General features: G+C 35.4%; 2 protein-coding genes across 3 annotated transcripts; both read left to right on the plus strand.

The window, feature by feature from the left end:
* The first annotated feature begins 3228 nt into the window (after positions 1 to 3228).
* Positions 3229 to 9736, plus strand: LOC127797725 (protein NPGR2-like). Of its 2 annotated transcripts, none has more exons than XM_052330851.1 (6): positions 3229 to 3593; positions 4111 to 4385; positions 4601 to 4856; positions 6073 to 7289; positions 8665 to 8821; positions 9103 to 9736. In XM_052330851.1, exons 2-6 carry the CDS (start codon positions 4134 to 4136, stop codon positions 9453 to 9455), a joined length of 2235 nt encoding a protein of 744 aa, XP_052186811.1. In that variant the 5' UTR covers positions 3229 to 3593; positions 4111 to 4133; the 3' UTR covers positions 9456 to 9736. The 2 variants fall into 2 exon arrangements, with proteins under 2 accessions (XP_052186811.1, XP_052186812.1); XM_052330852.1 differs by having other exon boundaries at positions 9112 to 9736.
* A 386-nt stretch (positions 9737 to 10122) lies between these two features.
* Positions 10123 to 18623, plus strand: LOC127797724 (exocyst complex component EXO84B-like). Its single transcript, XM_052330850.1, has 7 exons — positions 10123 to 10454; positions 11346 to 11443; positions 12183 to 13236; positions 14993 to 15445; positions 16498 to 16683; positions 17609 to 17745; positions 18057 to 18623. The coding sequence occupies exons 1-7, from the start codon at positions 10293 to 10295 to the stop codon at positions 18361 to 18363; spliced, it is 2397 nt and encodes a 798-aa protein (XP_052186810.1). The 5' UTR covers positions 10123 to 10292; the 3' UTR covers positions 18364 to 18623.
* The last annotated feature ends 7805 nt before the right edge of the window (positions 18624 to 26428 follow it).

The raw sequence follows: 26428 nt of genomic DNA on the forward strand, positions 1-26428 counted from the left end.
AATCTAGAGGCTTTTGGCCACCTCCCATGGCTTGGTCGGATTCCATGGCCAAGATTTTCATTTTTTTGAACTTTTGCCCCACTACTTTGGTTTTTTTCTATTTTGGTCCTCTTTCACAAAAGCCCCTCAACTTTTGAATATCTCCATTAGGTCTTTCAAGTTCTAATCTTTCCATTTCTCCCTTGAAACTTTCAAAAAATATCATTTTGACCCCTTCTGGCAATTTTGAAAAATTACACTTAGGCCCGAAATTTTGTTTTGGCTTTAAACCTCTTGTTTCTTCCTGAAACTTCCGAAAGGTTGTCCTACTCAATGAACCGGAGCTTCCCAAGGCTTCCGTTACTCTCTCGGGAGTCTCCTACGACAATTCGATTTTTTAGCCTGATCCATAGCTATATCGAAAATGGTTTTTAATTCGATTTCTTTCGGTCTTAAAAATCACACCTCGATATGCTCGTTAAAGGCGCTCTTATTTCCTTGGGCATTTAAGCTTCAGAGTTCTCCCTTTGGCTGATTCGGTAAATTTTTTGGGCTTTTCAGATACCTATTTTCCATGAATTTTCATTTTTCCTTTAAAATAATAACCCAAAGTTCTTGGGTATCACAGCAAGCATCGGAGAAACAATCAAACGTAGAGAAAACAAACAGCTGTGGTGGTGATCGTCCTCACGAAGAAAACGACCGAGGTGAGGTCGATTTTCTCCAGCCCTACAAACGGCCATTGCAGACTTACTCATTGCCAACTAATTTCTCTTTGGTTCTCCTATATTTATTTTTTGATTTCAAATACACATACATACAATCAAAAATTTTGTACAAAAATACGTATTTTCTCATACATGTGCACTGACTGCTTTTGTATACATACTCATTACGTATGTTTGTGTGTATATGAACGCATCTACTGAATGTATATGTATATTGATTCACTATGTATGTATGTATACTAATGTTATGTATATGCATCATTCAACACACATACATATACACTAATTTCAATCAAAAAACAACCATAACCTGGCTCTGATACCAATATTAGAAAATATGAAAGCAAATGATGTACAAAATTGAAATCGAACTTACCTAATTTCACATAGTGGAATTTGGATCAAATCAAGTTGAGTTACTAGTATCAGAAGCAAAATCATGAAATAGAAATTATTTTTTTTTCCACAACCTAAAAGCCTCATGCACAGAGATTGCTTTGAGAATTTGTTCATTCTACACAAATTGGAACACACAAGCATTGCAATGTTTCTCCAATTTACTAACCAATTTTCCAATAATTTTTCTTAGTCATTTTTCAACAGCCATTTTCTTGTATATACGATCAATATATGTACTAGCATGCACGAATATACCTCTCTTATCTGTCCAGTTCCACCATGTATGGAGGAAATGGAGTTTAACTATCAATTGCAATTGTTTCTTTTGCAGCTGCACACAATTGTTGCAGATCTAGTTTTGAATTTGAATTTGGATTTAGAGTTGGATCCGAAATCTATTATGAACGGACCAATCGACTCTGATACATAACTCGAATTTACTAAAAAACAAATAAAGTTTGAGAAATTAATTTTATATTAATTGGAGGTAATTGAAGAAAGAGGAAGTCAATACAAAATAATTGAAGTCAACTACCAATTACCAACTACCAACTGTTTTTATTAAAAATGCATTTTAATTTAAAAAAAAAAGTTATCTTATTTGTGGGGACCACAATTTCATGTGGAGGTAAGGTAAAGGTAAGTTGTAATTGTTATGGTTAAAAGCCGATCATGTTATGTTCAGCCCAACCTATACCTATTATTCCATTTCATATGCATTCAATATCACTTGTTATTGATTTTATAGATTTTTCTTTTTTTTTTTTAAAGAAAATTTGTGAAAAAATGAAGAAACCCAATTAAAACTTTTATCTCGCATTCAATGAGAGATTTAAAGTTCCCAACACCCATGAGGAATTTTTTTCAAGAGAAATTTGTGAGGTTAATGTTATTTGATATTAATCAACACAACATGTATCAAACTAAAAGCAAATGATATTTTGTGTTAGTTGCAACTCACTTTGACTTTTGATTGTATTAAATAGTGTCATTAGCAAAAAATTTATATAATTATTTCAACATAAAAGGTTCGGGTGAACACTCTCATATTATACGTGAATCAATAAGAGTTTGAGAATTATAAATGACGTGTCATCTCTTCTAATAAGGTCATTTTTTAAGATAAAATTAATTTTGTCGTGAACTAGTTTATTAAGTTATAGGTCATGTTATGGCCAAAATCATGATTGTTCTTTTTTTTTTTTATGATTTTATGTAATTGAATAATTTGAGTTATGTTGAGTTGTGTGATTTTAAATTTAATATTTATAAATGATTGATCACCATTTACATGATTTAATGCCTAATCTTGAGATTAAAAGAAGATAAGTTGAGAATTACATAATAAATATCATACACTATAAAGTAAAACTGACTAAAGATAAAATTTAATTTTTTTATGCAACTTTTAGGGATAAAGTGACCCACAAATCTTATTATAAGTTAAGAATTTCACAAATCATAATATATTTTTATTTAATTAAACTTTCATAGAAATATATAAAATTACTAAATGGAAATAGGCTCGTTATAACCTATAGATAAGGTAATAAATGCATTAGAAAATTTTATCATAACATATTCAATTTATCAATTCATTCAGATAAAAATTTATAAATTGTATTACATAATTAGGTTATTTTAGATATTAAAATGTATTAATTTCTTTTATTTGAGTTGCTGTCTAACTCAATTTTATTTTATTATTTTAATTAATTAATTAAATTTAATTTTCAATAGTTAATAATTTTAAGATAATTTTAATAGTTAAATAAATTAGTTCCTCAGAGATCAATACTTGAATTTATATTTATTATTATATTACTTGATATAAACTAATATTGTTGTTAGGTGTTAAGCGATCGCTTTTAAGTATATATCAAATAATTTTTCATGAGTTTAAATTTGCAAGGAAAAAAGATATTAAAGGGAATTGGAAAGAGAAAGGAAATGTTTGTCAGTGCATATGGGAACGCCAACACAATTGAGGAAATTGGAACGCACGCCACGTGGCAGAGACGTGGCCTCAGATGTTTGGCAAAATTCCCAATGGGCCCCAGAAAGAATTCCCTTTCTCAAATTCCGCCCCATGACTTGCTAAAATTGCCCCCATTGACAACCCCCCTCCCCCCCGGGACGCTGTGATATCATCGCTTACCCCCTGTACTCTCCGAGTCCGAGCTTCTCTCCCACGATTCAATTCAAATTCCGTGCTCAAAACCCAAAATCTGAGCACCCAGTTTTGAAGCAGACCCGTTTGATATAATTCAGAATCCCAAGCTGCCAACGCACAGGAAAAGCAAAAGGAGAATTCATTGGAAAAGAAACGAAAAGAGATAAAGAAAAGGTTCCTGGAAGCCCTTTCCGGATTCTCGGTTGATCAAAGGGATTTTCAAATCAATCTTTGGCTCAGAAAGAAATGCTTCGCCGTGTTGATTTCTTGCGGATTCGTTGCTTCTGCTTCCCTCCTTGTCGGAATTATACAAAGTAGATTCTTTTTGTTCTTAATTGAATTGCTTGGTGTGATGGGTGTTATCTTCCTATCAGTTTCCGGTGTTTACAATTTCGATTTTGATTCTTTTTATTGTGTTAACTTCCAGAGTTCATTGATCTTTTGGGTTTTTTAGGCGGGTTGGAATTATAGTTTGAAGTGTTTCTCGATTGGGAATTGGCATAGTTGGGCTGCTGAAATGGGTTTCTGAAATAACAATTCGAATTTCAATTTCGAGTGTAAACTTGGAAGTCTGATAATCCAGTGTGGGTGTTTTGGGGTTTAAACGTTCTTATCGTTTTCACGTATTGTTACTTAATTTATTCGGATTTCGTTGCTCCGTTGTGTTGAATTTTTGTAAAATTTTTGGTTTGAAGGGGTTTTGCCATGATTTTGGGATTGGTTTAGTTGTCAGTTCGGAATTGAGAATTTGATGAGAAATATGATGGAGAGCTTGCAGGAAAGATTCTGATTTTCTTTTGTCGTTCTGATTTTCTATTTTTGCGGCTGAAGGATTACAAGTGGAGTGAAGCATCATGACGAGTCGGAATAGGATCCACGAGGGGAGGAGGGCTCGGATAGCTCACAAGTTTGGGAAGATCATGAAATGTATTTCCTCAGGAGAGCAATCAAAATTAGATGAAATGGCTCAATCTGAATCCATTTCAAACAAGGATTATAAAGGGAGTGGCTTGTCTCAGGTGGGTGAGATTGAACGAAAGCTAGACACTGGCAACGTTGAGGAAGCTGAATCCTCTCTGCGGGAGAGTGGTTCTTTGAATTACGAGGTTTGTCTCTATGCACTTTCACTGCAAAGATTTACTGATCTATTGCATCATTGTTCATTGGTAGCATAGCAGACTATCTAAGAGGCTCACCACTTGGTGTCGCCTTTACATCTTACTTATGCCTTCATTTGTTGTGGACTTTGAAAAGGAGCCAATGAGCATTCTTGTTTTGATTGTTCTCATTCTTCTCGACACGTTTATCAATCTTTTTCCAGGAAGCAAGAGCATTGTTGGGACGATATGAATATCAGAAGGGAAACATTGAAGCTGCCTTACATGTATTTGAAGGCATAGATATTGCTGCAGTGACTCCAAAGTTGAAACTCACCCTCGCTAGACAAGGGGAACGACATAGGAGACGTTCACAAAGTGATGCCACCCCCCTACCTATGTCTATACACGCTGTTAGTTTAATATTGGAAGCAATGTTTCTTAAAGTGAAGTCATTACAGGCTCTTGGGAGGTGTAAAGGTACTCTTCTTATGCTATGGATAGGCTGCTCTTATTTTTACAATCGTCTTTCCAGTTGTCTCCCATGGTTTACGTATGTTGGCTTTTCTCGCATCTATTTGCTTTTGTTCTTAACTATTATTCCCCTGAGTTTCTTTTACCGGTTATGATCTGACTATTATGTAGCAAATCCCACAGTTAAAGTCTGAATTTATTCCACTGAGTTCCTTTGCTTGGTGGTAAGGTGTACAGGATTTACAAATGATAAAACAACAACATATCCAGCTTTTATCCCACTATGTGGGGTCGGCTACATAAATTCTAGATTTTCGTGCATTTCTGTCTTTTGTCATATCTTCATTTAGGCTCATACACTTTATATCAAACTTGAATATCTCTCCCAAAGTCTTCTTGGATCTGCCTCTACCTCTTTTTTTGACTAATTATTTTATTTCATCAACTCTTCTCACATGAGCGTCTCTTGGTCTTCTTTTCACATAACCAAACCATCTTAGTCTAGTCTCTTTCATCTTCTCCTCGATTGGCACTACTCTTACCTTATTATAAATAACCTGATTTCTAATTTTATTTTTTCTTGTATGGCCGCACATCCATCTTAGTATCCTCATCTCTGTTACACTCGTCTTTTGCTCATGCTGGTATTTGACTGCCCAACATTCTGAGCCATATAACAAAACTAGTCTATAGCTGTCCTATAGAATTTTCCTTTCAGTTTTAATGGGATTTTACCATCACATAATACCCTCGATGCATTTTTCCATTTTAGCCAACCTACCTTAATTCTATGCGTGACATCCTCATGAATTTCTCCATCTTTTTGAATCACTAATCCCAAATATCGAAAATGGTTTTTTCTTTGTATGATTTGGTCTTCCAATTTTATTATAACATCCTCCACTCTTGCATTCTTACTAAATTTACATTCCATATATTCTGTTTTAATTCTACTTAATTTAAATCTCTTAGATTCTAAATTGTTTCTCCACAACTCAAGTTTAGTGTTCACTCCCTCTTTTGTTTCATCTACCAACACTATGTTATCGGCAAATAGCATACACCATGGCATCTCTGTCTGAATGTGTTTAGTGAGTTCATCCATTAATAAAGCAAATAAGTATGGACTTAGTGTAGAACCTTGATGCGGTCTTACAAATGATAGCAAGCAAAGAAAATTCTCATTGTTTTGGCTAATATATTCTCCTATTTATTTTTGCAGAAGCTGCTCAATCATGCACAGTTATTCTGGACATCGTTGAATCTTCATTTCCAGAAGGCTTGCATGAAAACCTTGTTCCTGACTGTAAATTGCAGGAGACTCTAAACAAGGCTATTGAGTTGCTTCCTGAATTATGGAAACTTTCTGATTCTCCATCTGAAGCAATCTTGGCATACCGGCGGGCCCTTCTTCATCAGTGGAACCTTGAAGCACAAACTACAGCAAAGATTCAAAAAGAGTTTGCTGTTTTTCTTTTGTACAGTGGAGGGGAAGCTAACCCTCCAGATCTTCGTTTCCAAATGGATGGTTCGTTTGTACCTAAAAACAATATAGAAGAAGCTATTCTTCTATTGATGATTCTGTCAAGAAAAGTTTCTCTCAAAAGAATTGACTGGGACCCATCAATAATGGATCACCTTTCATATGCTCTATCCATATCAGGAGAACTAAGGGCATTAGCTAATCAAATGGAAGAATTACTTCCAGGGATCATGGACCGTAAAGAAACTTATCTCAAACTTGCTCTCTGTTATTACGGAGTTGGAGAGGATTTGGATGCTTTGAATTTGCTGAGGAAATTGCTGAAGAGTTCAGAGGACCCATATTGTGTTCCGGCTTTATTACTGGCTTCCAAGATTTGTGGGGAAAACCCCAAGTATGCAGAAGAAGGGACAAGTTTTGCTGGCAGAGCCATTGGAAGGTTGCCAAGAAGATGCAATCAGATGGTAGGCACTGCCAACTGTCTTCTGGGGATCTCACTTTCAGCTCATTCTAGATCAATTTTGGCTGATAATGAGAGGGTCAATAAAGAATATGAGGCACTTCAATCCTTGGAAGAAGCAGCAAGAATAACAAGAATGAAGGACCCCAACATTGTTTACCATCTCAGCCTGGAAAATGCTGAGCAGAGAAAATTGGACGCTGCACTTTATTATGCTAAACGCTTACTGAAGTTGGAAGCTGGTGCTAATCTTAAAGGGTGGATATTGCTGGCTCGTATATTATCTGCTCAGAAACGGTTTTTGGACGCTGAAACCGTCATAAATGCTGCTTTAGATCAGACTGGCAAATGGGATCAAGGAGAATTGTTGCGAACTAAAGCTAAACTTCAAATTGCTCAGGGTCAGTTAAAGAATGCTATCAAAACGTACGCAGAGCTTCTCGCAGTTCTTCAAGTTATGAACAAAAGCTTTGGATCTGCAAAGAAGCATTTGAAGGTATGCCAACCAAGAGGTTTTCTCATTGCTAGCTGAATTACTTTCTTTTTAACAAATGAATCATCTAATCTGGAGGCTAGTGGATTTTTTCCACCCCATCCTCTATGTTTAGGGAAAAATCTACTTGAGAAAGATGTGACCATGCTTTAGATGGGATCTGTTGGCTTATCACTGCAGACCATTGCCTAGTGTAGATCACATCTAGTTGTTTTGTTTAGTGGGGATGATGGTTCAGTTACAGAATGCAGAACACTGTTTGTCTCATAGTTGTATATAAGAATATCGTCCCAGACAGGTATCAGATTTGTCATTGGTATACTATGGTAGTGGTACCGGACGATATTGGGTACCCATTTGGATATATTTTTATAATAAATTAATAGTATATATTATAAAAATATATGTACCGCATAATAATTTTTTTATGCAAAATCACATTATGGAAGCACATAAAATCATTACTATTGCCAAGAGCATTGCCCAGACAAGAGATTTAACATAATAATATTACAGTACCTTTAAATCAATGTATAAAGAAATAAAATATCTCTATTATTCTGCATTAAGTAGAAGTAATTATACTGTTGATTTTAAGTATTAAATAAATGGTAAACCATATAAAACTACAAATATAAATGTTTAAGGATATATGGATTTATTGAAGTTATTATTTTTTATTTTCAATTATATAATTAATCAAATAATATAATGTGTAATTAATAATTTTTAACTTTTTATTTGTTTATTTTTTTATTGTGTGTGTGTGTGTTTTTTTTCCTTTTCCCTGCAATCGCAAGGACAAGTTCCAACTCAAATTTGGGAGGGATGTTGGACGTTGCTTCTGGTACCGGTATCTTTGGGGGAACGGAATAAGCAGTTTCTTGTACCAATTATGTATTACTATGGTTTGTCATATCCACGCCAAATAGTAGCCATTTCTTCCTCTCTTTTTTGACTTCACCATCTAATGGATGCAGCTGTATGGCATTACCACTAACACTGTTGTGCATACCAAAATTGCATTACACGGTGTAACAAAAGTGAAGAGAATTTCAAGCACGTGCAGGCAGATCCTAAGTGTCAGTCTTTTTTGTTTGCTTCTAACTTGTGCAGACAATTTGAAACATGTGTAGGCAGACTTTAAGTGCCGATCTTCTTTTGCATCTAACTTGCACAAACAATTTGAAACACGTGTAGTCTGACCCTAGGCGTCAATCTTCTTTTGTTTCAAAACTGACTCGGACATTTTTGGCCCTTTGTGGGTCTCTTCTTCCTGTTACCTTAAATCTCTTTTTTATTTTTGTTAAGTGCATTAAAACCTTCTTTTAGGGAAGAAAGTTTTTGCACCTGTTTATGTTGCTTACAATTTTTACAGGGAAATAATGGCGACCACAATAGCATTCTGGAATTGGAAACTTGGCATGATCTGGCTCGTGTCTACATAAGCTTGTCACAGTGGCGTGATGCTGAGATCTGTCTTTCCAAATGTGAAGTGATTAGCCATTATTCTGCTTCTACGTGGCATGTCGCAGGTACATTCATCTGCTCCCTCACCACCTTGTATACCATTGTACCATTTTAATAGAACTCTGGTCGGGATTTATTGTGTAAGAGCAAGTTGCTTTAAGGCCCCCTCTCCAACTTTCCCGCAAAGGAAAGGAAGGAAGAAAGAAACAAATAACAGAAATTTCAGCAGAGTTAGGGAAAGAAAAAGGAATTTGGAAGTGTTTTTATTTGGGTCTTCAACCAGAAAATCAATGGCCCATTATGTGAATATATCCAGTTTAAGTTAGGATATTAACTTCACTCGAAGATTTTGCAGGGTCCCTTTACCAAGCGAAGGGCCTCCACATGGAAGCCGCGAAAGCTTTTTTGCATGCCTTAGATGTTGAACCCGCCCATGTTCCTAGCCTGATCTGCATGGCAATGGCTCTCAGGCAGCTGGGTGGTCATTCTCCGGCTATTGTCAGAAGCCTTCTGACAGAAGCGCTACGGCTGGACAGGATGAACAGTTCTGCTTGGTATAACCTCGGCCTGGCTTACAAAGACGAGGGGGCTGCATTGGCACTGGAAGCTGCCGAGTGCTTTGAGGCCGCGACAATTCTTGAAGAGACTGCGCCGGTTGAACCATTCAGTTCAGATGACCCCCCTCTTGTCTCTTTTTGAATCCTCTACTCGACTCCAACAGGCAACAGCTGGCAGACATCGGCCATCTTCTTGAACGAACTGCCTGCCTCCCGGCCTCCTTTTGTATTCTAGTGAACAATTCTGGCTTGTTTGTCTGCTGACAGACATAGACATAGACAATAGTTTTTGCCGGCTTGTATACAAACTTGTGTTGGGTACAAATCAGACACACGCACGCACACTTACTTTGCTCTCCTCCTGCCTCCTGGGAGCTAAAACATTTTTCAATGGAAAAGAGAAGAAAGAAATTATATGATTCATATGCTCCTTTCTACACTATATTATTTTTGCTTTCGTACAGCATGTCCTGCCCTGTCCAGTCCAGTCCAGTCCTGGTGTTAATAATGGCCATGGAATTGGAACGCAGTTTCATAGTGTGTTCTTGAAAAAGAAAATCAATGGTCTACAAAATTGAAAATAAAATGTTGCTGAGGGTTCACACCATTTGTATGGGGATTTTTATAGTTTAAAAATGTTTATTGATGAAGCATAAAGCTTAAATTTTTCACTCAAACACCTTACAAAGAAGCTTTTTTAAATCATTTGGTTTAAAAATATTTCTGAAAATTTATTCGATATATATATATATATATAGAGAGAGAGAGAGAGAGAGAGAGAGAGAGAGAGAGAGAGAGAGAGACAATCACTGTGCTAGGTGCGTACTGTTACTACACTACACGAAGAAACCGAAGCTGGGAGAGGAGAACGTGACGAAAACGACGACAGCATGCTCCAAGCCCTACGCTTAGATGCGCATTTTGTATTGAATTCACCTCAACATGCTTCAAATTGGAGCCATTCCGCCTCGACATCTCCATGGAGCCCTCCTCGTCTTCTCCTTCAGCGTCAAGATTTCGGTTCCGAGATCACCAGCCCACGCTCGGCTGCTACGCCTCCGATGGCCATACTACTCCCGGCGCTTCCTCCGTGTCTAGCGATGCCGACGACGATACCGACCTCCAGTCCATGACCGCCAAGGTACTACTTCTTACGCAGGAGAAATTTGTAGCAAGAGGTTTATGGAGGACGGAATTAGGCAATGCCGTGACATGCTTATGTAGGAGAATTTTAGGGAGAAATGAATTTGAATTTTGTCTATGTAGACGAATAAAAAAGTGCAGATGAGCCCCATTTTTGTAAGTTTGCATCGTAATACATCATCCATAATAGAGTTCTGATCACCAGACTGCCGTACTTAATTTTCACATACTTCACTAATGATGTCTGTTATGATGAATTTGCCAAATTCTAAAGCGTTATAGTAAGTAAGTTATAGGAAAGCTTGCCTGAATGTGTTAGTAAATTATACTGGATGTGCACCGCCTGATAGATTGCTGAAGGACTCAGGTTTACCTTTCCTATGAAACATTTGGTACCAGAAGGATGTATGACTTGAATTGTTGCAGGCTAGATCCTTGAAAACTGAATATTCCTGACATCTTTAACGCAGAACATAATTGCTTTTGAATTCTTTGCCTCTATTAAAAGTATGATAGGGTCTAAAGACTGCTTCCTTTTTCAAACATTAAATTTTTAATTTTGGATGAATCTTCTCTTAGATGATTAGAAACGGAGCAAAGCTGAATCTGGATATCATTTATATGCCTCTGTATGCTACCATGCAGCCTTCCTTTATCAATATACATTTTCACTTTCACTTTAATTTTATGTTAATTTTTGGAAATTCCTTGCTTTTCATTGGACTTGCGGCCTCATAGATGATTGCAATTGTTAAGTGGTTAACCACCTTGTTCCTAGATTTTTCATCTTCGCATTGTCTTCTGTGCAATATTTTAGAAATGTTATGTCATGTTGTCCACATTTTTGTTGCAACGTGTATTTACTATTTTCATGTTTTTGCTCCTATAGGGAATTAAGCACCTCTGTTCGGAACTTCTTGAACTAAAGAGGGAGTCAGATGAAGAGTTTCACAAGAACATCTTTGTCAATTCTTCAGTCTTTGTCAGGTAACTTATGGATTAAGGTATAGAACTTCAAGGGGAAAAGGGAGGATGTGATCCTGGCCTCAAATTTCATTTCTTCTGTTTTTGGAAGTTGTATTTCATTATTTTTTTAATAAATATTTTATTACATTGTTCAATATTCTTTTGTCTTTATGCGACATCGAATATATATATATATATATATGCATTTGTAATTGTCACCTTGCATATGTGTCCCTTACTTTCTTTGATATTTCCCCCTATGAAAATTTGTGCTAAAGACACTTTCATTGGTTCTAATAGCATCCATTATTTTTATTTTAATTTAAATCATATTTAGGATAACTCATTCCTGCCTAGTTATGTTTTGTAATTAGTATGCTGGAATTTGAAGGAGGAGTTTCAGAAAGGAATACTTCTCTGAGTTCTTGGAGCATTTACCTTCTATTTCTTCTATCTTAATCTCATTTTATCCCTTTTGTTCCCTACATTTTCTAACTTTTCCTTTTATTTTTATTTATTTAATTCTTTTTTGGGGGAGGGGAGGAGGGGCTTTCTGTTGTACTGGCTGCATACAGTATTAGGCAGCTGATTGACTTCCTATTTTATTTTTGTTTTAGATCCTATATTCTTCCACTAATTTCTGATTATCAAGTAGTCAGTGGTATGCTATGTTACATGCAAAATATTCACTTTTTTATCTCCTTACAATCTTTTTGATGATCCTTCATTATCAAACAGTAATACTGCATTATTTATGCAGAATATTTGAAGGAGTGGAAGGCATGAAAAATGAATTGATGCAACTAGACCACCATATCTTGAGGCAAAAAAGACTTGTAAAAGAGCTTATAGATAGTAATAGTACTTATCTAGAAGTACTGTCAAAGGGAACAGTGGAATCTATAATTGAAAAACCTACTTGTGTTGAACCATCTGCTCAAAGCATATTAAAGGATCACATTGAGAATTTTATAGAAGACGTAGATATTCTTCTGTTGGAACAAAGATTTGATGAAGCCGTGGAAGTCCTAGAACTGGAAGCTGGAATTTTACGGGGTATTGAGTCGCAAGAGAATCTTCCCTCAGTTGACTTGACATTTTATGTCTCTGCAATATCAGAAAGGAAAGTGTTGATTTCAGATCAACTGAAACAAATGGCAATGAACCCTAGGGTGACTGCTCCTGAATTACAAAAAGCTTTAGGTGGATTATGCAGGGTTGGTGAACCTAATCTTGCTACTCAGTTGCTGCTTAAGTACTACCATTCACGAATTGCATCTGGGATACTTGATTTGCAGAGCTTGAAATCAGCAAATGGTGCTTACATTCATGAAGTTGCCAAATTTGTATTTTCCATGATTTCGCAAGCTATAAAGAGCTTTTTAGCCTTATACAGAGAAAAAACTACTGATTCTTTGGAGCTTGTGCAGTGGGCCTGTGAAGAAATTGAGTTGTTTTCTGCCTGCTTCAATAAATATGCTCGATCAATTTCTGATATAAGCGGGCGCCTGATAACAGTGGTGGAAGCTGTGCAGTCTGCATTATCATATTGCTCTTTGTTAGAAACTCAAATAATGGTATTGCGGCCATATTTGGTAAAGAATATTCGTCCTTGCGTGGAAGAGGTTCTACAGATTCATATAGACCATTTTAAGAAAGTCATTGGTATCTTTACTTCATCAGATACTTGGATTGTGAGTAGATATTGTCTACCAGTAATTTTAAGCAAAGAGTGTTCTTTTGTGGTAATTGGGCAACGGCCGGAATATTGCCTTCTTACTAACAGTGGTCGGAAGTTTGCAACACTGTTGCAGGTATATCTGGTTCTTTTTCTTTTTGGACTCGTTTAGAGTTGAAAAAGTGTTGCTCTTAGGTTATGATGCACCTAGCTTGCTTCATTGGTACTGTTGCACATAAGGCATATATTATGCACCTACATGTGGAACAAAAGTAGATGTTATCTGTAATGAGAATGAATTTATTTATTGAAAGAAGAGAAAAGAATGGGTCCAAATTTCACCCGACAATGATTTAAAAGATTCATAACAGAAAAGGACTGGTGTTTGCATGCTCAATATAATAGAGTCACTTGATTAGCATAGGTTTTGTTTGGAATCTGACCATTCAAATGTAGTTCCACTTTTTCCATCAAATGCTGAATATTGCACTTCCTAGCCCAGCAATCTGTTCTAGCAGGTATAAAGATTTTTGCTAGACTTGTGATCTTTCCTCTCCATTACACTCTTAAAGCTCGTTACTAGAAGATACTGTAAAGATGACAAATAAATCAAATCTATTATTCTGGTTCTAAGTTCATTGTTGAAGGATGAAATGCTTCACTTGTATTAGAATTAAGGGGTGGTTAATAGAAATTTCATTTTCTGTTTCATTTTTTACTTTTTAATTTTGTGTGTGTTCATTTTTACTCAAAACAAAACAAAACAAAACATGTTGTTTGATAATTTTGATTTGATTTCAGTTCTGCTTCTGATTTTTTTATTCTTTCTTCTTCTTCCTCATTATCCTCTCCACTGCTGGTGGGAGTCATTGGTCTCTGGCGAAGTTGCTGGTGACCCCTAGATGGGGTTGTCAAGAGTCACTGGAGTCTACTCAGTCTGGCGACTTGCTTTGGTGATGATTGTTGCCAAGTGGGGGATGGGAGAGGAAGGAAACGAAAATGAAATGGAAATTGTGAAAAATACTTTTTCTGCCGTCATTTTTTTTCCCCAAAAGTTCTCAAAAATTTTGGAAATGATCGAACACTATTTTTTTATTTTTATTTCTAAAAATAATGAAAACTGAAAATGAAAGCTTTTCTAATTCTAACATGTTAGAAAGCTTAACATATGTTGTTGGTCCCTTTCATAATAGCAAGGGATTGTGTTTACACATATTCTTTGCTCATCTTGCTAGACATTTGATTTTAAACAATAAAAATGACTAAGAAATCAAATCTCCTATCCTAGTTCTGAGGCCAGTGTTGGAGTGTGGCACACATCACTTGTAATGAAACAACTAAGATTTTGTAAACTTAGGACACATTGTTATGCTCCTTCCCTAATAGCTTAAGCTTTTGAGCAGGTGGTAACTTAAACTGGTATGGGAGCTTTTGATCCAGGAGGTTATTGGGTTCAGGCCTTATTGTTTGTTCACCTCTTCTGTGTTTATTTTGCTTTTGGACTCTTGCTCTATATGTGTTCTTACACAAAGGTTCACGTGCAAGTTGCATGTGAGGGGGAGTGTTGGAAAGCTTGGTATATGTGATTTGGTCCCTTTCTTAACAGTTTAAACTTTTGGGAGTAGTGGTAACTTAACATATCAAAACTGAAATAAGATATAATTCAATACTTTTTTGGTGCCTTTTTCCTTTCCTTTTTTCTTCTTCTATTTTTTCCTCACTTCCTCAAAGCAAATAGAATGGGGCCTGCTGAACAGTTTGCCTGCTAACAGTCATAACATGGTCTAAGTAAAAATTGACATTCCGCCACCTTTCTAAGTTGTAACCCTATAAAATATGTTTTCCATATTTAACCGCCAGAAATAAGTTACTTTTACTTCTTATCATTTCAGGCTATAGTTGAAGACATTTCTCCTCTAGTTGCCATTCAAATGGAAGGTCCTATCCTAAGAGGACTTATGGACCTCTTCACAGATTATATTTCTATCCTTGAAAGTGCGCTCACCCCCAAATCAAATAGTTTAGCTGACGGTGGTCCAAAAGTAAATTTGGCAGAGTCATCTGAGCAAAAAGTTTCTATAATAGCCAGTTTATCAACATTAGTACAACTTTTCTCCAGCACAGTTAAAAGCATCTTCAAAGGCATCAATCATCTTAGTTTTGAAGTGGATAGCTCTGTCCTATATATTCAAGAAGTTTCTGATCAACTCAGAGCTAATTTTTGCCAACAATTTATACATAGAGTGATTTGTGACAGTGGATGTAGACTTGCACTAGAAATGTGGATTGGCAGCGAGAGAAACTTTGATACATCTGACAATGTAATGCCTTCCATTGTTTTTCAGGTATGTCTATATGTTGAAGCTTATGACTCATGAGCTTAGCAGAAAGAATTTGCAAAAACTTTTTAATGTTGGTGTACCCTGTGCTCCCTTAATGTTTCAGCTTTTGTTGGGACTTAATCATGTTCCAAATTGTAGCACTGTGTGCCATATGAAGAGCCCAGCCCGCAGTTCTTTGAATTAACATTAAAATATCTATGGATTGGAAATGTACGATTAGTTGCTTTTATCTTCAGCATAACATAGAAGCATGACATCAGCAAGTTCGGATGTTGACACCACCCTCGTTAGACCCACAAACATTCTCCCAAATGCTTGTTTTACTGAGGCTGACCCTTCTTATGGGATTAAAACTGCAAGAATAAGTATAATTTTGTTGTATGTTTGCAATAAAATAAATCTAAGAAATGTTGATTAAATAAACAGGGAATTCGTGATTGATCTCCTCCTTTCTCTTATTTTTCTTATCAGGTGCTGCCTTCTATTCTCTTTCTCTCTTCTCTGTTTATTTTCTTTTTCTTCTTTTATCTCTCTCTTTATTTATACACCACCCTTTTTAGACCCTGGGTTCTCCCAAATGCTTGTTTGCTGACAGTGAGCTTTCTTATTGGTTTAAAACTGCAAGAACATGTATAATTTTGTTTTATGTTTGCAAAAAGATAAATCTGAGAAACACGGAAAAAGAGAAAGGGGGTATTGGCGCTATGTTAGAAAGAAAAAGAAAAGAGTTATTTCAACTTATTGCTGTTACCCTGGAAGTTGGATCAACCATGTGAAGCATGACTTCGAAACTTTGTAACGGTATAGAAAAGGGGCAAGAGAGAAACCTGCAACATAACTTGTTAAGTCACTTTAAGAAAGACCGCTGAATTCATACATCATCAAAATGAGAATCTTTTTTATTGTTTAATCATCTCATTATATAACAGATCTTATAATGTTTGCTTCTCTAGGTTAGTTGGTTCTCTATTTCTCTTTGTTGCTTTGATTATATTTGAGACGAGAAGGGACCAAAATCAGTTACTGAATTGTATTGGTTGGAGTAACATGACCAGGAGTTGTTTTTAGAGCTGAGGAAATTGGGAAAACTTGTAGAAGACAACTTTATTGAAGTTGATTGGTTCCTGAAGCTAATGAAGGAGCTGATGGAGACCATATTCATTTCAATCTCAAATAATGAAGAAATGTGGACAATTATTAAAGAGGATTTAGCCGTCCAAGTTTCTGGCTACTTCAAACAGGTATTTTACATTATTGTTGTTTGCTGAGTACTGAAAGAAAAAAAAATTCTGCTGTACCTTGTCTCTGCAGTGTTTTCTGTTCTTTCTTATTGTATCATATATGTTCATGCTCTAATAAATGCTTGATCTCGTTCCTTCCTCCACTGGCTATGTTCAAGACTCTTCTAATTACGGAAATGCCTTTATGTGTTCTCTCTCTCTCTCTCTCTCTCTCCGTGTTGGAATTTATGGCCAAAAGAAGCTGGTTGGTGCAACACTGTAAGTCTGGGATTCATTGGTGACTTCCCGGTGACTGCCGACATAGGGTCACCAATTGCTGGTTGTGAGAGGGGAAGAAGGAAGAAAATGAAAACAAATAAAATTTGTAAAAACACATTTTTCTTTGAAAAAATTTGAGAAGTTTTTGAAAACTTTGAGAACCAAAATAAGTAGACAAATGCCATTTTTCGGCTTCATTTTTGAAGTAATGAAAATAAAAATTGGAAAATAAAGATGGAAGTCCTACCAAAGGGGTCCTAATTTTTTTAGTTGTCTAAAAGGAAAATCTCTTGCGCCAGTAAATATTGTCCATTTTATGCTGTTATGCAGCCACTTCTCTTATTTTTCTTTTCATCAACACTGACGCCAACTTGTTGCTCTAGTTTCTTCTTATTTGAACTTTGTAATTTTGCAAGTTCTTGATTGATAGGATGGATTCTTTGATGCCTCATTAGCATTCAATGAAAAAGGGGCATGTTCTCTTTTCCCTCCTTGTTCATGTAGATTTCCTCTTGTAATTACATATTAAAACATTTTATAGGTTAATTTAATTTGACCTTTGATGAACCTGTAACGTACATATGCACACAGTTGTACATACATCCATTCACATACGTATTTTTAGTGCTGTACCTTTTTGCTAATACAGTTTTTGTATTAAGTGTAGTTTGTTTTAGACATGCAATTTCTGGTGGAAATTGCAAGGCAAGGAGGCTACTTTTCAGATAGCATAATGAATGCTTCACTGACCCTAATATCGCGGATGGAATCAACATTTCTTTCTACTGGGTTGGATCCTAAAAGGTAATACTGAACTTGCTTAGCTAACCTGATAACGTGCAAAAAGGGAATCGCTCTTGTTCTTTTGCAAGCTACAAATCATGCTTTAAAAGCCTCTTCCTTTTTCAAATTATTTTGATAAACAGGGATGGTTTAAGTGGTAAAGCATGGGAACACCGACTTGCTTTAGAGAGCACAGTAAACAATTTTGGGGTGGGTTAATGGTGCCTCAATGCTGGGGCGCCATTAACCTTAGAATGCTTGGAGAAGTTACTGACTTCGATAAATAGATCTGTACTTCCTCTTCGAGCAATTCTCTTATTTTTATTTTGCAGAGATAGCATCGAGGAAGGATGGGCTGTAAATGCTGCTAAGGCAGCCCTTCAAAAACTGCAAGACATTGCAGAGGCAAAATCATCTCTCAATGAAAGTACCGATGATGTTGAACTAAACACTGACGAAGACGACAACCATTCTGGGAATGATGACGCTATTCGGTTCCCTAAGCCGGTAGTTGTAAATGCATCTGAAGTGCTAACAACAGACGCAGACATATCAAAAATGGAAGTCGCTCTAGTAAATCCTACTGAGCCTGTCATTACTGAATTGGCGGCCAGCGGTAAACATACAAGAGGAACTTGAAATAACCAAATCACCGGAAGAACAGCCTCCGGCAGGCAACAATGGCCAACCTTCTTGAACGCTGTGAAAGAAGCCGTGCAGGAAGGGGTGCTGCCCTAGCACTGGAGGACTAAAAAGAGGAAGGTATCAGCTGAAAATTTGATTTTCCTTGTTCTGTTTTGGTCAAATTTATTGTGTAGTGCGTGTAGGAAACTACAAAATAAAAGTCTCTAACTGTGTGGACAGGAAGGGCAGATTTATGATTATAACCACTTTGCTTTGTCAAGAAGAAGCTATCAAATTTCAAAATCTTGATATGTCACACGATTAACAGTACAAAATATTAGATGATTTTCTTAATAACAAATGTAACGATTCAAATTTTTTTTTTTTAAAAATATGATAATTAATATGTGTATTGAAGCATCTTAGTATTTTAAGAATAAATAATAATTATTAATCTTGGTATTTGAAGTGATTTATGATTTATTGAAATGATGTGAATTTGAAAAAATTAGTGAAAAAAAATTAAATTGAATCTGATAAATTATATATAATATTATGTAGGTAAGCTTCAATCGAAAATGGAGGATGACTGTGGCCGAATGCATAGGATATGTGAATAAAATATTGGATGCTAAGGTATTGGTATAAATGTGGGAATATGGCGGAATGCAGGCTGTGTATATCTATAAGATTAAATTTATGGCATTATTATATATATATATATATACATTATGAAATAAGTGAATGAGATATTGCTTTAATATATATATATATATATGTGTGTGTGTGTGTAAGGATTAATTAATTAATTAACTTAAGTATTTAATTATTAAAAGGGGGGAGGGGATTGACTTCCTTAAACCCATTTCCAATTAGACTCTATCTTTATTTTGTCTAAAAAATTGTGTGTGCTCTAACCACACTTCTTATTTTTTTTTCTCTATTTTATTTGTTATCCCACTTATTTATTAATAAATTTTAATTCTATTTATTTTACTTTAATTATAATTTTTATTGCTATAAAATTTATTAGTTATTTGATAATTTAATAATAAAGATGACGATATTATATTTTTATAATATTTAATATATTTGTAAATAAATTTACTAATATTTTTTAAAAATGATTATTTAACAAAATTATTTGACATATTTCCATAATTCAAAATTTAACCAAATTTTGAATATAAACAAATGTATAATTAAATACACAAATTAATAAAATTCTTGCCTACAAATAAATGTATAATCAAATACACAAATTAATCAAATATTTGCATATAAACAAATATATAATCAAATATTTGCATACAAACAAATGTATAATCAAATATATAAAATAATCAAAATATAATTAAAACCCAATACTTCAATATATACAAAATTTATATAAAATACATAATAAAAATCACAAACCCAGATTGAAGAGGCAGTCGCTGGATGCGGGATGAGGGAGCCGTCGCCGTTGCTTGAGCTGTCGTCGCCACTGTTGGTAGATAGATTTGGTTCTTCTCCGACGCGATTGCGTTGCTTCTTTGGTGTAAATTAAATTAAATAAAAAATTTATTGAGATTTTATTTCTAATCGCTTTATGGGGTTTGTATTGCCTCTATTTCTTGGGAATGATGCCAAACCAGTGTGGGTTAGGTTTCTAGAATATTGATTGGATTTGGTTGTGGTTATGGTTTCGAGTTGTTGTGGAGCGATGCAGGAGCTATCTAACGTGAGAATTTATTCTAAAATAATAATAATAAAATAAAAAATAAAAAACGTGAAAATTTATTCACATATTTATTGGTCATAATTGAGTAGTATTTTTAATATTTTATATATGTTTTATCTAGAATTGTCTAGTATTTTTAGTTTTTTATATATATTTAATTTTAAATACTTCTTGCTATTTTATAGGAATGTTACTTGGTGTTTGGATTAGAAAAAAATAAAAATAAAAAAAAGATATTATAAAGTTAATTTTAAAATTAAAACTATAAATCAATATTATAATATAAATAATAAATAAATATTATAAATAATTAATATTATAATATAATTAAATTTAATATAATTAATAGTATATTAAATATTAAATTTTGTATTATATATTATATATCATGTTATTAAATGAGGTGGCTTGCGTGTATTAGGGCTGGGCGTGGAGTCCATGCATATATATAATAACATAGGGAATTGGAGGAAAGGATGGAAGCGTGAAGCGGTAGAATTGAGAGGAATTGGGGAAGCATGTAGAACAAGATCAAGAAAGGAATTGGGGAAGCATGTAGAACAAGATCAAGAATTTGGGGAGTGCAGCGGACAGAGAGAAGGAAGCAAGACAGAAGCACGCACCAGGCGGAAGCCGAAGCGGACGCGACGCGGCGGCATATTTGTTCAACCAAGGTCTGAATAGATCTGGGTTAGGGGTGCTTAAAAAAATTGGCGCATCGTGAAAATCAGTTAAATCAAATCGAATTAGTCAATTTTTTTAGTTTTGCGGTTCAAAATGGTTTGAAAGCTGTACAAACCATGCGATCCACGGTTTGTAAAACCGAACCGCTCAAGAAAAGATAAGTGAAAATATTATATATATTATATTATTATAATTATAAACCCCCCGCCCCAACCCTAATCACAAATCCAAATCACAATCGATCATCCCATCCTCCTCTACCTAACCCAATGAACAAGGCCGGCCCTGAAATTATAGGGGTCCTAAGCTAAATTTTTTATGAACCCTTTACGATTATATTTAAAAATAAAATTAATATAAATAAAAAAATTATTATATAAAATTTATAATATTTTACTTTAAATTTATTTTTTTAGTAGTTTTAGATGAAAAATTAATAATTAAACTATCATAATTAATTTATTCTAACATATATTTTTCAATAGACATAATCATCAATCTGTTAGTGTAGATTCACTAATAAGAGAGAGATCACAAATATTGAAATATAAACACAAAATTAATTAGTAATTTAAGGGCTAATAAAAAAATCAAAAGACATAACTGATAAATCACACAACGGGATGATGAGGACGAAAATAGAATCACAAAAGAGAATGCATAATTATGAAATCAATTGGATTGAGGATCTACACTTGTGCAAATTGATAACAAATGCAATGATAATGGATGGATAAAAAATTAAGAATGAATGGAACTGAGGAAGACGATGGAGTCGCAATCACTGCCAGATGCATGAAAATGGTTGTGATACAATCATATAAGGGGAAGATTAAGATTAATTAAAAATGCATGGAATAGTTGTGAGGGGGTGGATGCTACTACTAGACGCATAGAAATGGAATTGATTATTAATAAAGGAATGTGAGAAATTGAGCTTAATTAAAAATTATATTGATACTCATGGGATTAATTATTGATAAAAGAAAGGTGAGAGATTAAGATTAATTAAAGATTTATAATGGTTTAAAATAGGCATGCCCCTAATGTCTCTTTTATTTTTAAATTTATTATTTTTAATTAACTTTATTTTATTAATTAATTTAAAATCTAAAAATTAAAATGGGCATGGGCCCCCTTGCTGGCTGAAAATGGGCATGGGCCCTAGGCTGCTGCCTAGGCAGCCTATGCCCAGGGCCAGCCCTGCTAGTGAATCCACCCAGTCTGTGCCGCCGCACATCTCCTCGGAGCTTTGAATTGCCAGCGGCTACTGCACCCTTCAATCTATCCGGTCGTCGGTTTTCTTTGAATCACCAGAGGCCTGGAGCTTCCATCGAGGCAGATGACCGATGGGGAAGTGAAATCCCTCTACGGTGAAGCTCAGTTCCACCGACGGTTACGGTAGATCGAGGCAAGGCAGAAGATCAAGGTAGAAGACCGACGATGAAGGCCGATTCGTTGATCTCACCAACGAAGAGCATCGGTCAGTGTACTTGGCGGCGAAGACCAGTTCTCAGTGGAGTGTTTTGGTGTCCAATAGGAGTAGCCACTACGCTCCCGTCGACAGGGAAAGCTTGCTGGACTTCGATTATTGAAGAGAGAGAGGTGCCGCACTCCTTTCAAAGACCAGGGCAGCTGTGGTATCAAGTATGTTTGATTTCACCATTTTCTCATTCCTTTATTTTCCAAATCATCATGCTTTTTATCTCCACAATAGAAATTGAAAATAATATTTGGTTGCTGCAATTTTGTTATTTTTCTTGATGCTTAGTTGCTGTATGGTTGTACATCTGTGACAAATATTACATCTCTATAGTGTCACAACGGATATACATTTATTTACCGTTGTTTGTCTTTATGTATCACTGTTTGCATCTTTATTTATTACTTTTAAGTAGCATTTTTAGTGATTTTAAGGCTTATTTGTACTAGAATTTCAAATCGCGAAAAATCGCACGAAATCGCATCGCATTTGCGATACAGTTTGGTGTGGTTTGGCCGCCCCTAAATCAAACCGGTCTGATTTGGTTGGAAAATCGCATGACCGGTTTGGCGTGTTGAAAATGGTTCAGACCGGCCAAACCGCACCATGCACACCCCTAATTTGGGTTAAAAAAAAATTGTCTTCTTTTTCTTTATTTAATTAATTTTTTACGTTTCTATTGTTATTTTGGATTTTAATTAATTCTATTATGAACTAATTTATTAAATTAAGGCTATGTATTGGCTGAAACTATGATGATGCATTTTTTATAATTTTATTTGATTGAATAATTTGGGTTTTGTTGAGTTATATGGTATTGGATTTAATATTTATGAATAATTTACCACTATTTATATGATTTGATACTTAATTTTGAAACCAAGAGGAAATAGATTGGGGATTACATTGTAGGTACCATACACCATAAAGTAAAACCGACTAGAAATAGAATTCGATTTTTTTGTGCAGTTTTTAACGATAAATTAGGAATTTTATAAATTGTAATGTGTTTTCATTTAATTAAAATTTTATAGAAATATAGTGTTGTGGGTATTTTTCGGACTGATGTGAAAATTTATTCACATTTATTGGTCATAATTGAGTAGTGTTTTTAGTATTTTATATGTGTTTTATATAGAATTATTTGGTGTTTTGAGTTTCTTTTACATATATTTAATTTTTAGTATTTTTGTCATTTTATAGAAATATTATTTGATATTTGGGTTAAAAAAATAAAAAAAATAATTTTAAAATTAATATTGTAAATTAACAATATAGTATAAATAAAAAATAAATATTATAAATAATTAAAGTTATTATAATTAATAGTATATTAATTATTATATATTATGTTTTATATATTATATTATGTATATATTATATATTATCTTATTAAATGAAGGGCGTGATCATGGATGTGTGGGCTGTGTGTGGAATTGATATATATATATTATATTAATTAGGAAGTGGCGTGAATGTGCAGGGAAGGATTAAGTCATGAGCACATATATAAGGAATGAATTGAGGTTAGGAAAAAGGGGGGCCGCGGAAGCAAGGAGCGGCGGGATAGCAGTGAAACAAATTGAAGAATTAATTTAGCAAAGGGAAGATTGGACGCAGCAGGCGCGGCGCAGGGACCTTCCTCTTTTTCATTCTTCATTTAATTTTATTTTTATTTTATTATGAACTAATTTTATTTAACTAGGGTTTGAGATGAAACTTGTTATAAATTCTTGATTTTTATTAATTGGATTTCTATCGTGATTTCAATTATTTATTACTTGTTCTTAATGCGATTAAATGATTTAACCATCTTTTAATTAATTTTGTATTATGATTTGAGACGAGATGTGATTTTCATAATAGGTTGAAGTAATAAATTTTATAAGATAGATAATTGATAAGGGATTTGATACTTGAATCTTATGAGGGTTAATGAATTGAAACTTAACAATGAATTTCAATTTGTTATAACTATTGGGAAATAGGTTGATTGTTAGCAAATTGAGATTTAATTAGGTTAATAAATCTTGGGAAAGAAACTAACCAATTTAGATATTCACCCCATTGAATTGATAGTAACCCAATTGATTAAAAATTAAGACGGATTAATAAGTGGATTCAAAACACCCTAGTTGCCTCCATTTTAACCCAGTTAAATTGTTTTTAAATTTGCGTTTAAACTTAAGTTCTCATTAGTTTAATTTATTCAAATTCATCTCTTTTTATAGTCTAAATAATATTAAAGTTAAACTAATTTGGTAATTAATCCAATCCTCGTGGGATCGACACTCTACTCATTCATTATATTACTTGTGCGATTCGTACGCTTGCGAATTAACCTAACACGGACCACTTCTTATGGGCTACACTCGATCCAGCAGGTCGACCCAATCTCTTGAAGCCCAATAGGCCCAAGACCAAGTTCGTCAAAACAAGCTCACACGTCGCTAAGACCCGAGCTCAGATGGCGGAACCAGGCAAGCTCTCAGCGATGCTTCTAGCTCGTTGGCCTAACCAAGCGAGCTCCCAGCGATACTTCCAACTTGCTGGCTTAACTGTTCAGTTTGCATAACAACAAAGACCTCGAAACAACTGAAGTAAGAACCCGCTTACTTTATCTGAGGCAAACCAAATCCCTGGTAATACGGAATCCATTACCGATTTTATGGAATTGATAAAGACACTTTATCTCCCATGACATTATCCTTCCATTTATGGATTTTGTGAAAATTGTAAACACCCACACTATAAATAAGGGTCAAAACACCATTTTAAGGGGATTGACAACAATAATATGCTGTTACTTTGTCGGAATAACTAAAGAACAGTCGTGGACTAGGCATCATTCTAGCCGAACCACGTAAAAACTTCCCTGTGTGTGACTCATTATTGATTTTCATTGGTTCCTCCTCTTTGCATTTGTGCTCATTTTTCTCATTGCAGGCCTATGAATCACAGTCGACCAACTCCGAACGTGGACATTTTAGCGCTAGAGGAAGGGCCCCGCTCTGATCGTTAGCCATGGCAAGATGAAGGAACGCACGAAGCTTTAATGCGGTAGCCTATTTGCCAGAGAATCACCGCGATTAACCGTTGGATGTTCCGTCAGCGGGAGGACCTGTTGTTTCTGCAGCGGGTGTCCCTGTTCCACCGTCGATTGGAGTCACCATCGGCATGCCCCCACGGGCTTTTGTTGAACCCCTCTCTCCGACTGTCGGGATGGAAACGATCCAGGCCTGGCAACAACGCCAGGAGGCGTTAGAGAATATAATTATGCAACTCGCTAACGTGGTTAGGGTCCTAACTCAAGCTTAGACACAGGCTATCTAGAGACCATCGAAAATCCCTTCACCCCGGAGGATTCACCAGCTGCGAAATAAGAGACCTCCACTGGGTGAGGAGGATATCGGAGATAATTATCTACCCCTAAATTGTCATTCTCCATAGCGGGAAAGAAGCAAGCGATCATAGGCCTAACGATCTACAGATCCAGACTCGACCGTTGAAGAGTTGTTTCAAAGAGTCCGACAGTTAGAGGATAATAAGGGATTCGTGGCCAGAATAATGGCCATGGGGACATGACGCCATTCACCAGGGAAGTTGAGCTCGAGCCTCTCCCTCGTAGATTCAAAATCCCAAGTATGCCACAGTACAATGGGGACAGTGATCCCTATGACCACCTGGACGCATTAAATGTCTAGATGGATTTATAGACAACCAGCTCACTGGTCAAGTGTAGCGTCTTCCCAACGATCTTGGGTGATATTCACCGGGCTTGGTTTAGAGGCCTTCCGCCTCGCAGAATCAGCAGTTGGGAGGAGTGACAGTAGAGGCTTCTCAATCAATACAGGGCATTGAGAAGACAACTTGCCACGCTGTGTCACCTTGCCACAGTATTTCAAAGGACAAATGAGTCCTTGAAGGACTGTATTGCCAGGTTCAGGCAAGAGGTGAGCAATATCATGGATCCTTCCAATGAAAGTGTCTTGACTGCGATCTCCGCAGGCCTACGCAAGGATGAGAAGCTCTATGAGAGCATATATAGGGCCCCTGTTAAGGATTTGGGGAATTCTACAAACAAGCTACCAAGGAAATCTAGTGGGAAGAGGCTTTTGGCTCAAAGAAGTCCGCCAGATAAAAGAAGAGGATGGGAGCTCCATCCAAAACAAAAAAAGGAATGACAGAAA

This window comes from Diospyros lotus, chromosome 3 (genome assembly GCF_014633365.1).
Source record: "Diospyros lotus cultivar Yz01 chromosome 3, ASM1463336v1, whole genome shotgun sequence".
NCBI lineage: Eukaryota > Viridiplantae > Streptophyta > Magnoliopsida > Ericales > Ebenaceae > Diospyros > Diospyros lotus.